Source organism: Nyctibius grandis, chromosome 6 (genome assembly GCF_013368605.1).
Source record: "Nyctibius grandis isolate bNycGra1 chromosome 6, bNycGra1.pri, whole genome shotgun sequence".
Taxonomy (NCBI): domain Eukaryota; kingdom Metazoa; phylum Chordata; class Aves; order Nyctibiiformes; family Nyctibiidae; genus Nyctibius; species Nyctibius grandis.
The window spans coordinates 52480572-52497905 of record NC_090663.1 but is presented as its reverse complement, the minus strand read 5'-3'; the positions used below and the strand labels follow the sequence as shown (position 1 = coordinate 52497905).

Here is a 17334-nt window from a genome sequence, read left to right as displayed (position 1 = left end):
GTGTAAACTAGTGGTTTACACCAAAGCCAAAAACTGTGCAGATGGGTGAATGCCTCAGGACACCAACTGAAAGTGTTCTTGCTTTGGATAAAGTCCAGTCTAAAGAGAAGGAACAACGTGATTACATTTGGCAAGAACAAGCGATCCATAATGAATGATTTTAAGTCTGATTCTTTCCATTTAGCTGTGTCACTTCCAGTTTCTTAATTTCATTTCTACTTATTCATTTTAATTAAGTGAACTATTTTCTCTGTGTGTTAGAAAATCTGACCAAGGGATCAGAACTGAAGGACTTATGACATTGGTAAAGAGTGTTCATTATTTGTTGTCTTTTAACTTTTTTTAGTACTCAATATACGTGGGTCAATAATGATGACAGTAGCTGCCATCCTTAAGGGACACTCCATAATTAAAGTGAGAAGAACAAAGCGTCTCCTGCCCAATTCCAAACATAGATAACCAGTGGCTGTATGACATAAGAATAAGAATGTGATTTGCACTTACAGGAAACGTTGCTTATACTTTACTTAAAAGTAGTAATGACTTCTGATGATGAATAAGGTGGAATTTATCCCTGCTGGTAATCTGTGGTGGTGGTAGGTACATTTTCCACTTCAGCAGAGACACCACGGATTGAACAAATGTATTAAAATTTAATAAGCATTAACAGAGTAATATTTCATGACACAGCTGAAAAGCATAGCCACTGTCTCCCAAGACTGAATTACACTGAATATTACTAAAATTCCCAATTTGCTCCTTTCATGTTATGCAATATATGGTCAGGTAGTAAAGTCAGTAGAAAACATCAGCTTTTAGTAAGAACAAACATAAAAAGTAGTAAGGTTCTGTAAAGAAATAGTTGGTTTGGACAGCCTTGACTTGGGATGGAAATCTCTGTATTTCCTTAGTAATTGTGTCCTCCTCAGATCCTCTCCCTCTTCCCACTTCTTGCTGTTACAAACTAAAGAAACTAGCAAGAAGAGGAGAAATCAGAAATAAGAGAAGAGAGAAGTAAGAACAGAAGAGATACCCGACAGCAATATTTTTCACTTGTATTTCAGTGATTTTTATAGATACCCATCTATGCACAAGAACTCATGACTTTCACCTTTACAATCTCAATACCAATTAACTATATGTAACATTACATCGTAAGTTGTATTATACAGAGTCAATTCACACAAAATTTTACAAAGATTTTTTTTTTTAACCATAAAGCACATTCTACAGTAATTTGGTGAAGTCCTGAACTTGTTTGGTCAGGAGAGAATGGGCAGAACTCTAGCAAAATTGCATGAAGTTGAAGTTCAGACAGTGTTTTCATTAACCACACTATGGACAAGAAGGGAGAAGATGCTTGTGTCAAAGAGAACAGTTTATAGAAACACTGGTTGTAGTTTTATAAGGATTTTTCTAATAGAAATTTCACCAGTAAAGAAAACTGTAAAACATTCACATGCAACCTAAAGAAAACAGCAGATTAATAAATCTACACAAAATGCCTGTTATATCATTACTACACAAGCCTAACTTCATGCACAGATCAGACACCATATACTACCATGTGCCAAAAATCATCCTTTGTCCACAGACATTAGAGGCTGGCTGTTCAAGCATTCTGCCGAGACAGCTTAGAAATTTTGGTTTTAAGCATTCTGCCTGTTCAGAAATAATTAAACTAGCATAGAAATTGACATTGACTAGTTTTCCTCCTTATACTCAAGAATTTGTAAAGATATGTAAATTCATTCACTGTGCACAGTTTGCTGAATAACAACATGTTCTGCAGATAATGAAAAGCCTTCTACAGAAAGAAAGGACAGACTGCTATTTTGCAGATTACAGTGAGTGAGAAATGCATCAGGAAAAAATGTTAGCCCTGCAGCAGCTGTTAAACGTAATTCTGGTCCTCAGATCACCTTCTGTTCCTCCGGCCCTCTAAGCTAGTTTCAGATCTCATAATTTTGTAAGTCTAAAACAAGAATGAACAGAAGAAATACACTGATCATAACTCATGTTTTAAGCATACACTTCAAATTCATAGCCAAAAGAATATTTAAGGCCATCCATTTTTGAAAAAATTCAAAACCAAAAACTAACTCACCAGCAGAAGTTTTACTTTCTTCACACTTCGATTCACCATTTGCATCAACTTTCATTAACAGTAACATCAACTTCAGTTAAGCCCCAAAAGGTTTAACAGCTTAAAATTGACACTCAGAGCAAGAGCATCCACTGATAAAATGCTCAGTAAATACAGCTGTATCACTACAGACTGGAGATATTTGGGCTAACAATCACATCAGGCAACAGCACCTGCCACATAGTTAAGAACAACGTAAGGAACAAATGGCATATTTAAGTGGGGCAGAGCTCCCAAATGTATTTGTTAGACAAGTCATGTATCCCAACAGTGTAAGCATACTGAAAGTATTCTCAAGCACGTTTTCATGATTTCTACTGCATAATGTTGTTGCCATATAATTGGTGAGTTGAAATGGCATTTACTGCGATTTTGTTTTAAAAGAAAGCTCATTTTCATTTTGAGAACAAAGATCCAGAGGAAAAAAACATGTTGGTTCCTAACTGACGTCGACTTCAAAACCTACAAGAGACTGCTTCAAGTATCTATCCTGAAGATATCCATTTAGTTTATTCTAAACAAATTCGTCTAGTAAACTGAGATGGTGATTTAAGTCACACAGGGAAGTTCCTTCCCAATATTTACCTTTAAGGAGCTCTGCATAGGCCAAGCAACTAAAAGACAATTCAAGTCAATACAACCCTTGGGGCAATGCATCAATTCTGAGCAAGTCTAAACCAAGAGGCTGCTTCCCCTCCCTGAAGGGTGGCTGGCATCTTCTCTGCTTTATGAACTGATGGAAACGTGCCTGTTAACAAACAACCAATATGGGACAAAAGGATTACATGTATGTTCAGGAGAAACTCCTGAATGTGTCTGGAAAGAACCACCAGGAAATAAGGAATGCAGGAATAAGGAAATAAGACTATACTCTGAGTTGCACACTATAGTTTTGCTGCAAAAAGGGTGCAATCGTACATTAAGTCAGATACCTGCACAGACAAATCTGGCACAATCAAAAGCTCTGTAGTTTTATTTTCCTGCGTGCCTAGTTGAAGTAAATCCCTTGACTGGAGTTGAAAGACTGACTTCAATTATTGGCACAGAAGTAGAAAATTGCTTGTGCCTTACTCAGCTAGGTCTTTCGTCTAGTAAGCAACCTCTGTAACGGGAAACAAGAAACTAAATCAGCAGTACCTCCTTCCACATCAAAAAACATGCATCTTTCTGTAATGAAGGGAAAAAATCAATGAAAATCTACTTATTAAATACAATCTTATAGTCAAAACTATGACCCAAACTGTCAGCATTGATGTTTTCTGTTAAACTACTTCTCTTCCTTCCCAGGCACTATGTTGTGGTGAATGGAGTTAAATCCAGTTGGCGGCCGATCACAAGTGGTGTTCCCCAGGGCTCGGTATCGGGGCCAGTTCTCTTTAATATCTTTATCAACGATCTGGATGAGGGGATCGAGTGCACTCTCAGTAAGTTTGCAGATGACACCAAGATGGGCGGGAGTGTTGATCTGCTTGAGCGTAGGAAGGGTCTGCAGAGGGATCTGGACAGGCTGGAAGGCTTCTTTTCCAACCAAAATGGTTCTATGATTCTATGATTCTATTCTTGACTTTCCTTTCTATACACAATTACTTATCTCACAAATTATACATTAGCACTGTCATTTAATTCTGTAGTAATACTTGTAAAAATCATATTGAAAAGAGGTAAGGTACCCTTCATTAGGGGAAAGAAAAAACAGAATTTATTATAGAAGAAACTCCTGTCCTTTGACTGCAAGTGACATTTTAAAATAACAGTTAAATTTAATTACTAGGTATTTCAAGAACTTTGCATAAGAAAGCTGAATTAGATAGCCAAGTTCTTAGATAAGCCACAAACTATATCAGGGATAACCACATTACTACAAGCAGAGCCCACATATCAATTAGCAAGCTTCATGATCTGCTTACAGACTACAGACAATTAGCAGAGCAGCAATTATTTAACACCAGTTTTACCTGCAAGTGTAGGAGTAATTTTACTTACAAAAAGCAAAAGTACAGCTAAACCTCAGCAAGGCTTGGGCAGCAAATGAAGCCGTTAGTTAACACAGTGAAGCAAAAGCAGAGCTAGCGAAAAGTACTTTTCAAAAGAAGTGTTGATATTTGTAGCAAAGCAGCATGCTGCAGGTTAGTACAGATGGGGAAGAACGTTGCTATCTACAGAGAAAGTGAGAATCTGCATTCCTTCCATGGACACTTCAATATTTAACAAACTACATCTTAATGACAGTTACGTAACCTTTCCAAATGATCCTACATGCTTGGAATCATTAGCAACTAAACTGTGTAGTATATAAATGAGAAAGAAGTCAAAGGTTAGAAGTGTTGATTATTATTAAACTCAGAGTATGAATATTTCTAATGTTATTACAGTCCAATAGCAAAATAAGGCTCTGTATCAGAAGAGTAAAAAGTTTTTAAAACAGCAACACTTGCTCCAAAATAGCTGTGCACCAGTCCTGTAGCCATGTGTTGATTTGCCTAATACGACTGTCCCTTTTAGTCCCCTTCCCTTTGACTGGAAGGATTGACGAGAAAACTACCTGAGCCCCAGAGTCCTTCACCACTGCTCCCAGGGCTCTGTAGTCCTCCTTGATATATCTCAGACTGCTCTTAGCTGTATCACTGGTGCCCATGTGGAACAGCAGCAGCGGGTAATAGTCTGAGGGCTGTACTAGGCTCGGTAGCCTCTCCGTGACATCCCTGATGCAAGCCCCGGGTAAGCAGCACACCTCTCTAGAGGGTGCATCAGGTCGGCAGATGGGTGCCTCTCAGTAGAGAGTCACCTACCACTATCACCCGTTGCTTTTTCTTGGTAGCACTGGTCCTTATACGGGGGGCACACTGGGCTACCTTACTCGGCTCCAGTGTCTCTCCTGATGCGGCAGGTCTTCCCTCCTCAGACTGCAGAGGACTGAAGTGGTTCTGCAAGGGCACCTCAGGCTTCGGCAGAAGTCTCTTGCTAGTCCTTGCCTCCTGCTAGTCCTTGCCTTTGCATCCTTCCAGTCCTCTGCAGTTATATCCCCCCTTCCTTCTGTGTGTGCCACTGGGGGGTTCTGTATGAGCACCTTAGGCCTTGGAGGAAGTCTCTTCCTCCTGCTGGTTCTTGCCTTTACGACCCTCCATTCTTCTGCAGTTTTATCCCCCCTTCCTTCTGAGTATGCCGCTGGCGGGGGGTGGGGGGGGAGTGTTTGTTTGGCCATGGACTGTGGGGCCACAGCAGACTGCACTTGAACCCCATTATCTAACTCCTTCTCAGCCTCCTTGATGTTACACAGCCTCCTCACTGCCTCCTGCAGCTCAGCCACCTGCTGCAGGAGGTCCTCCACCTGGGCACACCTGATGTAGGCAGGTCTGCTGCCTGTCCCTGCCCCAGGCAAAAGATCAAGGCACTTACTGCAGCCCGAGGTGTGCACTCCAGCCTCTCCCTTCAGCAGCTCTGTCTGGGTGGAAGCATCGCTCACGGATGGGGTCGATGGTGCAGATCCCCAAGCTGGAGCTGCAGTCCTCGCTCTCAGGCGAGTGCCCACCATTCTGCCTTGAGGGTCAGGTAGTGTGTAGGCCGCCCTTTGTAGGAGGGGCCGGGGAGGCTCTGGCAACGCCGCCGCCTGGTCAGCGACTCTCCGCGACAGCTGCCGGCTCCAGGCAGCTCCGGCCGCTGCCCTGGCCTTTCCTGACCTCAGCAAAAGCCGCCGTGCGCCGACATTTGGCGCTCCGTCGCAGTACGGGCCGGCTCCGTCGCGGCTTCCCTCGGCGACTGACCGGTAGTTGCCGTTACACGGCGTTTAAATCTCCCGCGGTTGCTGTGGCAACGCCCCCGCCCGCTCAGCGGCGCTCCGCGAGAGCTGCCGGCGCCGGGCGGCTCGCGCCGCTGCCCCGGCATGTCCCTGCCTCGGGAAAAGCCGCCGCGCGCCGAGATCTGCCGCTCCGCTGGAGGACGGGCCGGCTCCGGAGAAGCTCCCTCCGGCGACTGACTGTCCAGGCAGCCCTGTTTACTCCTTCTGTTCCCCCTGTATTTATTCCCTAGCCTTAAAAAACATGCTTCAAGTTTGTAGCTGCAGGAGCAGGAAAAATCTTTGCAAAGGAACACGGCACAAGTCCTCGCGGGCTGCAGCAAGGCAAGAGCAGCACCCTCTGCTGCTCAGAAAAGGAGAAAAAAAATAACATACACTGTTAGAAAAAGCACCACCGCACCTACACACAATATTCCCACCTTCCCTCAGTTGCACATACTGCCTGTAAACAAAACAAAAACCTATGTACAAGGATCAGCATTTCTCTAATCATCCTTTATTTCCCGCTATCCCTACAAAGCTTTTGGTCTATTAACAGTCTAACAATAATTGCAGGCTTTCATACAGGCGTCCTTTTTCACTTCACATATGGACAAATGGCCCAGTGCAATTCTTAGTTTTCTTTATTTTTAAAAATTAATGCTATCCTTCCATACAAAGCCAGAAATCACTGAAAAAATAAATTCTTTTTATCCTTGTGCTTTACGTACTAGCTTGGACCAAGCACCTCACAGTAAAAAATTCTGTCCCAGTTTTAGCGATTGGAGAGCTCACGGCTACGTATGTGTGCGTGGCTTTAGATTTGTTTCAGAACTTGCGAGGTGGGTATTTAAGCACTGAGGGGCAGGTCTTTCTGTGGTACACCCTGTCCTAGCTCCACCAAAGTCAACCCAGCTTATTTGTTCTGTCTCTCCCCACTCCGCTCTCCAGGGTCAAACAACAACCAAGAAAAGTGCGCTCTTGGAATGGCACCATCACTTACACATGTGCGCCCAGTGACTTACAGCCAAATAGACAGTACGGTATCCGGAATCAGAGGATGCTGCAATTGAAGTACACCATTTTCACAAGAAAATTAAGCTGCTTCTCAGCCTTTATCATTGTTATATGTAACACATGTCAAAGGCATCTATTCAAAAATAATCTTATTACCTTTACTAATGAAGCAAACGCTCAAATACAACAACTGCTGAAGGGGTATCAAAGTGTTTTTTTGTGGTTGTAGATCCAACTATACAAGAATTTTTCATCTTCATTTTAGCTAATCTGTGTTCTGGTTCTTAGGAAGCTCTGGTTAACCAACAAAACAATGACCATCACAGCCCACAATCCTGCAACAAGCAAACCCGCATTTGAAGAGGACGCTAACTTGGAAAGTTAGTGGGGGGTTCTGCATGCAGAATGTCTGACCCCTTAGGAGGAATCACCATCACAATCCAAACAGTACAGAAATAACATTTCATGTTCATATACCCTAATGTGCTAAGTTTCATGACAGCCTCAATAGAAGAAAAGGAAATAAATGTTTAAGTAAGAGGGGTTTTGTTGCAAAGACTCCTGTTGAACAGTGCCTGTTGTCCAGAAGGACTGAGCATCTCCCATAGACGGGCTCAAACACCCCTTCAGACAATCCCTCCAGACAAGCAGAGCAGACAAATGTGTTTCCTGAAACCCAGAACAAAAAAAACAGCCACGCACCAGCTAACAATCCTCCTGCTCTACCCACTCACTTGGATTTTAAAATTCAGGTCCTTACAGACTATATATGAACATAGAATACCTTTAGTGCCTTCTTGTGTATCCTCCCCTCAAAACACCATTTGTGGAGGAACATGAAATGGGTCCTGGAATCCCAGCCCAAATGGAGGGCAAGGCATGAAAAGAAGAAATTGTACGAAAATTCAAGATGGCATCTGCCTAAAGTGAGGGGCATATTTTAAAATGAAAGAGGGCTGCTATTTACATATCTCCCAACAACTGTTTCCTACACGTACGATACAGCTTTTTGCCATGGACACAATAAATTGCATCTTCTAGTTTCTGTATAATCTTCAGATTGTTTCCTCTTTTCCCGGAGACAAACTTCAAGCATGGCAGCAGGAGTAAGAAAGGAAGCATGCCTTGGTACCACAGTTTGACTGAGAGCACATATGTATCTGCCTCTGGAGATCTCATCACATCTACTTGTCTGATATGAAGTTAGTTATTTTGCCTAATCACAGAAATCTGTGACAATATTTGTTAGAATGAATGCAGCTAATGCTTCTCAGGAATTCATGGTTTGAATTTTTTTAATTTTTTTTAATTGATTGTTTCCTAACTGAGGTGGTTTCAACGTTAGACACATTTAATATTAAAAGTATTATGTAATGTAGAATTTTAGATAAAGAAAAACTAATAGAACAAAGTTAAATTCATTCTAGCTTGAGTACAAGTGATCATAACTTTTTTCCCCCTTCCACAAAATGTCAAATCCACACCAAAGCTGAATGTAAATTATTTTAACTGCTTAGAAACAATTTCTAAGATAATCAAGAAGCCAATTGATTACTCCTCCAACTAAGAAAAGTTCACAGGAGTTACACAAAAACAACTAATCATGATGGAAACTGAAAGCCTCAATTAAAAACAAAAGTTTTAAGTATATTGAAGATGACAGTCATTAATATTTAAAAACTACAAAACTGGGAATTGTATAAATAGTTAAGCAAATAAAAAGACACACAAAAAACTGAATGTGTTAAAGATTATATATATTATGACCACAATTATTTTCAGGAATTAGAACAACCAATATATTTCTGAAATCTCAAATAAACCTAACGGTACATAGAAAAAGAAACAGTACAACCTGGATAACCATAGGCTGAAACCCAGGTGTCAGTCCAAGAGAAAATAATGCAATGGTTGACACAGAACAGGATTAACAGAGCTGATGCCAATTTTTCCGTTAAAACATGCTGGTTATCACCTATCTCATAAATGCCAGTTTTGATAAAGATAACATATTGCTGGCATGATATATTTGCTAATACTACAATTTCAAGAGTACGAACAGTGGTAGAAAAACAATTTAAATCTAAAATAAGCAAAGAATGTTAATCTACATGAGCTATTTCCCAGTGACGGTGACTACCAGTAATATGTTCTTGTCCTTGCAGTGCTACAGAAACCCACACGTACTGAGGGATAAAAGCATTTAAGGGCAATTGCTATGAAATATGTGAGGCAATGTAAATCCGTATGTTTGCTTATGTCGTGGTTAATTGTTTTACATGACCCTTCCTAAGGATCTCCAGTGATACACAGTCATCACAGAGCACTGGAAATGGACGCCACAAATACGACGCAATTAGTGAAGAATCAGCATCAAGCACATGTTTCTGTAAGAGCCCTGCACATATTATTGACCCTGTCCTCCTGTGCTATTTAATATTTTTATATAACAGACATGACAACAATTGGAGTAAAAAATTAACAAACAGTAAAGGATCTGATGAGGTACATCGGATGTGAGAAAACTGCTCACTTTGATATAACCAAGTGTCAATTCTTATGTCTAGGTACAGGCCATACTAACAGAACAGAAGGCTCTCTGAAAAAGGCTTGCATCATGTTAGACAAATCAGTTGAACATGAAATCCCAATGCAATGCTGCAGGCAAAAGTGTTAACTGAATCATTTGTTGTATAAATAGGTAAATATATAGCACGAACAGATTTTAATTGTCATTGGCGCAGTTGCTACTGCAGTTTTAATCTCAGTTACAGAATCACAGAATCACAGAATGTTAGGGATTGGAAGGGACCTCGAAAGATCATCTAGTCCAATCCCCCTGCCGGAGCAGGATTACCTAGACCGTATCACACAGGAACGCGTCCAGGCGGGTTATGAATGTCTCCAGAGAAGGAGACTCCACAGCCTCTCTGGGCAGCCTGTTCCAGTGTTCAGTTACGCTCACTGTAAAGAAGTTTTTCCTCATATTTATGTGGAACCTCCTGTGTTCCAGCTTGCACCCATTGCCCCTTGTCCTGTCAAGGGATGGCACTGAGAAGGGCCTGGCTCCATCCTCATGACACTTGCCCTTTACATATTTATAAACATTAATGAGGTCACCCCTCAGTCTCCTCTTCTCTAAGCTAAAGAGACCCAGCTTCCTCAGCCTCTCCTCATAAGGGAGATGTTCCACTCCCTTAATCAACTTCGTGGCTCTGCGCTCAACTCTCTCTAGCAGTTCCCTGTCCTTCTTGAACTGAGGGGCCCAGAACTGGACACAATATTCCAGATGCGGCCTCACCAGGGCAGAGTAGAGGGGCAGGAGAACCTCTCTTGACCTGCTAACCACACCCTTTCTAATACACCCCAGGATGCCATTGGCCTTCTTGGCCACAAGGGCACACTGCTAGCTCATGGTCATCCTGCTGTCCACTAGGACCCCCAGGTCCCTTTCCCCTACGCTGCTCTCCAACAGGTCTGTCCCCAACTTGTACTGGTACATGGGGTTGTTCTTGCCCAGATGCAGGACTCTACACTTGCCCTTGTTATATTTCATTAAATTTCTCCCCGCCCAACTCTCCAGCCTGTCTAGATCCCTCTGAATGGCTGCGCAGCCTTCCGGTGCGTCAGCCACTCCTCCCAGAGTGTGTTCAAGGAAGTATCATAACGAGAACAAAAAATAGAAAAATATGCCCAACAGGGACACAGTGCCTTATTATTTACATTTAAGAGACCTTTCAGGAGTGAACTTGATCACTTTATGTATGAGGAAAAAAACCCCACTTGTTAAACAGCTCTTCAGTACAACAGGAAAACAATACATTGTAATGATCAAAAAAGATAACAGGAAGAAGGCAGAGTAGAATAAAGGTGCAGAAGTTTAAACACTGATGATAACTAACACACTATTAACCTAGACTTGAGATAGATTTGCCTTGCTGGGCTGTTTCCTGTTTTCAAATGGTGACATTCTTCTAAAAATACGCTTTAGCCTGCGCAGAAGTCAACACAGAGCAGCCTAACATTTTATGCAGGAAATCGTAACAAGCAACCACAAGGATCCTTCTGGATTCCTGGGTGTTGCTGGTATATGCAACGAAGACTCTCCTGAACCACCGGTCTTCTCATTTCAAGTGCACATGCCCTGTAGTCATAACATTTTCACAACATTATGGCAACAATTATCTCAGCTGTTTGCATGGAGCAGCAGTATGAGGCAAATATTTATATATAATTTTATATACATTATACAAACATTACCTAAAACATAAGAATATATAAAATGTATTTATATATAAATATAAAGGGGTTTATGCTTCTGGTGAAGTTTATCAGCTAGAGCACAGCGAGCTTGCTGCTGTCAAGTGGAAGTCTAGGTGGCAGGCGGCAAACACAGGCAGGACGTATTGTGGTGTTAGGTGGGAACCTTGCCATTTCCTTCCTTAACCGCACAAGATCCCACAGGCCAATAATCAAAAAAAAAAAAAAGATGAGATTAGAAAGCGACTTTATTCAGTAGTTTATGAGAAAAGGAATAAAAAGTAGAAGGACAAAGAAGAGAGACATCAAAAAGTTGAGATGAGCTGCACAACGACACCTACGGCAGTCGCAGTTGCTATTTTACTCAGTCTCACTATTGTGTCTTGGTATTTGGTACTGATGAAAACTGTGTGTGGCCAACATTGCTACGTGCAACCAGACCAAACTAGCAACTGTGTTGGATCAGGAATGCATGCTTCTGAGAAGCCACGTTTACATCTGATACACAAACACTAAGTAGTGGACACAGCCGACACTGGTGGCACAAAGCAAGTTTCACAGGAGTACAGCACACAGCAAGGGAGCAGGTAGTTCAGCCAGAGTTGACCAATCTGCTTGACCAACCTGGTCTCCTTCTATGACAAAGTGACCCGCTTAGTAGATGAGGGCAGGGCTGTGGATGTAGTCTATCTAGACTTCAGTAAGGCATTCGACACTGTCTCCCACAGCATCCCCCTAGACAAACTAGCTGTCCGGGGCTTGGATGGGTGGACTCTTCGATGGGTTAAAAACTGGCTGGATGGCCGAGCCCAGAGAGTGGTGGTGAATGGGGCAAAGTCCAACTGGCAGCCTGTCACTAGCGGTGTTCCCCAGGGCTCAGTTCTGGGGCTGGTGCTGTTCAATATCTTTATAGATGATCTAGACGTAGGGACTGAGTGCACCCTCAGCAAATTTGCAGATGACACCAAGCTGGGTGGGAGTGTCGATCTGCTGGAGGGTAGGAAGGCCCTACAGAGGGATCTGGACAGGTTAGATAGATGGGCATCAACGACATGAACCAACGGCATGAGGTTCAACAAGAACAAGTGCCGGGTCTTAACACTTCGGCCACAACAACCCCATGCAGCTCTACAGGCTGGGGGAAGAGTGGTTCGAGAGCGGCCCGGTGGAAAGAGACCTGGGCGTGCTGATCAACAGCTGGCTAAACATGAGCCAGCAGTGTGCCCAGGTGGCCAAGAAGGCCAATGGCATCCTGGCCTCTATTAGGAATAGTGTAGCCAGCCGGTCTAGGGAAGTGATCGTCCCGCTGTACTCGGCACTGGTGAGGCCGCACCTTGAATACTGTGTCCAGTTCTGGGCCCCGCACTTCAAGAAAGATGTTGAGGTGTTGGAGCGAGTCCAGAGGAGGGCGACCAAGCTGGTGAAGGGTCTGGAGGGTCTGACCTACGAGGAACGGCTGAGGGAGCTGGGGCTGTTTAGCCTGGAGAAGAGGAGGCTCAGAGGGGACCTTATTGCAGTCTACAACTACCTGAAGGGAGGATGTAGTGAAGTGGGAGTTGGTCTCTTCTCCCGGGCAACTAGCGATAGGACAAGAGGGCACAGCCTCAAGCTTCGCCAGGGGAGGTTCAGGTTGGACATCAGGAAGAATTTCTTTTCAGAAAGGGTTATTAGACATTGGAATGGGCTGCCCAGGGAGGTGGTGGAGTCACCATCTCTGGATGTGTTTAAGAAAAGACTGGACATGGCACTTAGTGCCATGGTCTAGTTGACAGGGTGGTGTCAGGGCAACGGTTGGACTCAATGATCCCTGAGGTCTCTTCCAACCTGGTTGATTCTGTGATTCTGTGAGTTATGAGGACAACAGCACTACACTATAAATGCTGAGAAGCATATCTGAAAAGCTAAAAATAAGTCTGTCAGGTTTGAGACTCCTAAGACGAGTCTGTCTTCAACAGGTAGAACCAGAAATCAGTTGTAAATACAGCTGATGAGTCTACAAACACTCCTTTTTCTTCTCAAAAGCAGCATATTAATTAGTCATGTTTATTTTTACTCTGGTAATTCATTCATGCTCCAGCACAGCTATATTTCTACCACGTTTCTTAACATAGAATGAGTTCCTATGGTTAAATGTTGGTTTATTAATGAATGGCCAACATAAATGTTGCATTATGTCAGTCTTACTGTGTAACCGCAACCTAGCGCAGTGCCAGCTCAAGCAGCTTTCTACCTGTGCTGATCCTCCAGGTACACAGTTAAAACTACCTCACACCATGAATCAATAACAATTCCCAAATACGGTTCACTGCTTAGCTCCCCAACAGTTCTTGCAGGAGCACAGCCTGGGGACAGAGCACAGATAAAAACGGCCAGCACCGCACGGGAACAAAACGCAAAGCAACCATCAAAGCACACAGAGATTGTGCATCTATACAAAAATCTTTCAGACAACTTCCTTCACGCTAAACCAGCTTGAAGTTTCAGTTTATGTCAACTACACCTTAAAAAAAGAAAAAAAAGCCTGCATTCATTATTGGAAATGATAAAAAAAGCTTCAGAACTGACTACCACTGAAAACTACGCTCTGCTCTGTCTGTATATAATTTGAGTATGGTTATTTACAAAGCACTTCAAAAAGTTTCCAATTCAGAGACTTAAAAATCTATTTTTGAGTGTAAGCATTTCCTACATTAATGGAACTGGATGCAAGTTATTATACGATACTCAGTAAGTCATACTAAATCTGGAAAAACCAAAGCACTGGAATAAAAACAAGGATTTGAATTGTAAAAAGCCAATTGAATGACATGAAATATGACAGTATTTCACTGCAAATTTGAAAGCATATACTTCAGTACCTTGAACAACAGAATTATCAAAAGAAAATTATGTAATTTATGAAAAACTCGTGTGAAAACATTATGACTTTTAAAAAAATCAAAGATGTTATTTGAAATACTTTAAACACACAAGTGAATTACATACTAATTGCTATTACCAAAAACATATTGCTGCAGCTTCCAGAAGCAAATATTTATCCTATCTACCTTTTCTAGTGCTTTTTCAAGACTGATTCTCCATCTCTATACATTTATGTTTGTATTCCAACATACAGGGAATCCTGTTAACTTAACTGATTTTTTGTGGTTTTGTTTTGGTTTACGTCAGTTTTGGTTTGGTGGTTTGTTTTTTTTTTTTTTTAAAAGTACATTGCAAAAATTTGAGGGGTTTTGTAGTTTTGTTTTTTGAAAGGTGAGAGGAGGCTAGGTGTTCTATTACCAATTAATGATTAAGAAAAATAAATTGGTACATAGGCTTAGGAACAACATTCTTCCACAAGAACACTTGCCTGCTCCTTTTCATTAGTCAGTATCACTGCTTTCATTATTCTTTCAGTTTTTGCTTCTGCTAAGAGTTAACAGAATTCCTCCTTCCTGAATAACTTGGAAAATATGGTGAACTACTAACGTACACTGGAACTGCTCCAAAGCCATTTTTTTTTAAATCTAAAATGTCAGGTGATATAAGTAGCAATGAAAATACGAATATTTATTTCCAAATTCTTATTGCAAATCAGAAGTTCTCAACAATCCTTGCACACAACTTACCAGGTCCTCACAAGCAGGATACCATAGGATATTATGTAATGACCTTGTATGATTTTGAATGACTGGCTAACACACTTTTTTTTAACCCATATTTGGACAATGAACTTACTATAACCTGGCCACAAGGAAGAACTTGATGTTTCTGTAATATTCCACCCTATTTTTTCATTAAAATGTTTTCATCTAAATGAACCAGATATTCTCAGTGAACACTACTCTATTGGGTTTGCGTAGCAAGGTTTCAGTCGCAGGAGGGGCTACAGGGGTGGCTTCTGTGAGAAGCTGCTAGAAGCTTCCACCATGTCCAATAGAGCCAATGTCAGCTGGCTTCACTGGCCAAGGCTGAGCCCATCAGCAACAGTGGTATCGCCTTTGGGATAACATATTTAGGTAGGGCGGGAAAAAAACCCTGCACAATCGCAGCCAGAGAGAGGAGTGAGAATATGTGGGAGAAGCAACTCTGCAGACACCAAAGTCAGTGAAGAAGGAGGGGGAGGAGGTGCTCCAGGCGCCAGAGCAGAGATTCCCCGGCAGCCCGTGGTGAAGACCATGCTGAGGCAGGCTGTCCCCCTGCAGCTCATGGAGGTCCATGGTGGAGTGGATATCCACCTGCAACCCATGGAGGACCCCATGTCATAGCAGGCGGATGCCCGAAGGAGCCTGTTACCCCATGGACAGCCCACACTGGAGCAGGCTCCTGGCAGGACCTATGGCCCTGTGGAGAGAGGAGCCCATGCTGGAGCAGGCTTGCTGGCAGGACTTGTGACCCCATGAAAGGGACCCACGCTGGAGCAGTTCATGAAGAACTGCAGCCCATGGGAAGGACTCACATTGGAGCAGTTCGTGGACGACTGTCTCCCGTGGGAGGGACCCCACACTGGATCAGGGGAAGAGCATGAGGAGTCCTGCCCCTGAGGACGGAGGAGCAGCAGAGACAACATGTGATGCACTGACCACAACCCCTATTCCCCATCCCCTTGCGCCACTGGCAGGGAGGAGGTAGAGAAATGGGGAGTGAAGTTGAGCCTGGGAAGAAGGGGGGGGTGGGAGGGGGTTGTTTCAAGATTTGGTTTTATTTCTCATTACCCTGCTCTGATTTGATTGGTAATAAATTAAAACAATTTCCCCAAGTCAAGTCTGTTTTGCCTGTGACAGTACTTGGTAAGTGATCTCCCTGTCCTTATCTCGACCCATGAGTCTTTCGATATATTTTCTCTCCCCTGTCCCGCTGAGGAGTGGAGTGACAGAGTGGCTCAGTGGGCACCTGGGGTCCAGCCAAGGTCAACTCACCACAACCACATATGCACAATTGCTTACCTTCCTTCTTGTCTGCTTTAAGAAGGAAAATATAAATGATGCCGGAAAGGTCTTACTAAGCGTGTGAGTTAGCATGTAAAAATATTTACAAAGAAATACCTTGATTTTTTGAACATAGTCATTAGAGCTCTATTCCTTAAAATACATAGGAGTGTATGTCAAATGGATGCAAATAATTTGATTATTAACAGTTAAAACAGTACAGTTTTTGTGGACTGCATAAATTCTTCGTAATAAGCTCTTCAGGAAGTGAAATCTTTGCTTCATTGGAAAACTTTATTTTAGGCTAAATATAAAAATTATTTTCTAAAATCCAGAGTTAACGAGGATTAAGAACACAGAAAAATGTAGTTTCTCACCTTTGTCTTTATGTAGAATGGCGATGACTGGTGAACGGGCAAGTCCATGAGGCTATTGGAATTTGTGACACTGTTACTGTTAGCGTGTTCATCTTCTCTACCACTGTCATCCGACTGATCAAAATCATCACTCTCCTGGTCCATTTCCTCTTCCTCTTCCACCTCGTCCTCTTGATCACCAGCATGTTCATCCTCATCTTCCTCTTGGTTACAAGTGGATTCTTCATCCGCTGTAATAAGTCTATTGTTATTTTCTTCTAACTGTTCCTGCTGAGATTCATGCCTGTCATCAAACCTGGGTTCTTCTCCTCCTATCTCCCCATTCCTCCCAATGTGCTGCTCCTCTTGTTGTCGTCTTTGCTGCTGCTCCTCCTCTTCCACGACCCGATTCATCTGCTCCTCATCTACTTGGCTTGAGGAAGCATTACCTCGAAGAGATCCACCAGTTCGTCGCCTCTTGCTGCCCACAGAGAGCAGTTCCTGATTCATTTCCAAAAGCCAGCTTGCTACTTCTTGGACCTTGGCTAGGCTATCGGAAGATGCAAATGCTTTCACATTCTAAGGAGACAAAAAAAAAAAAAAAAAAGTGGGAAATTACAAAAGTTACATTTTTGATTAGATAAAGCATTGAAAACTTATTTCATTGTATTACTCCTGACAACTTCAAATTCCAAGAAACAAGGAATAATTTCTACTTGACACACAACTGGAAAAACCCAAACAGGCTTCAGACAACTTTATAGCAAGAGAATTATTTCTTCTATCAAACCATCTGATCATGATCTCTGTAGGCACCAGATTCTGCAAAATTCAGAAGAACTACTTGCCCTCCTAGAGAATCCACAAGAACCATTA

General features: G+C 42.4%; 1 protein-coding gene across 1 annotated transcript in view; it reads right to left on the bottom strand.

The window, feature by feature from the left end:
• FBXW7 (F-box and WD repeat domain containing 7) overlaps nucleotides 1-17334 on the bottom strand; it is a 198931-nt gene that overhangs the window by 94422 nt on the left and 87175 nt on the right. Inside the window, exon 2 of the mRNA XM_068404062.1 lies at nucleotides 16480-17037. Within this exon, the coding sequence (XP_068260163.1) occupies nucleotides 16480-16968 (489 nt within the window). The 5' untranslated portion in view covers nucleotides 16969-17037. The remainder of the gene's footprint in view (nucleotides 1-16479; nucleotides 17038-17334) is intronic.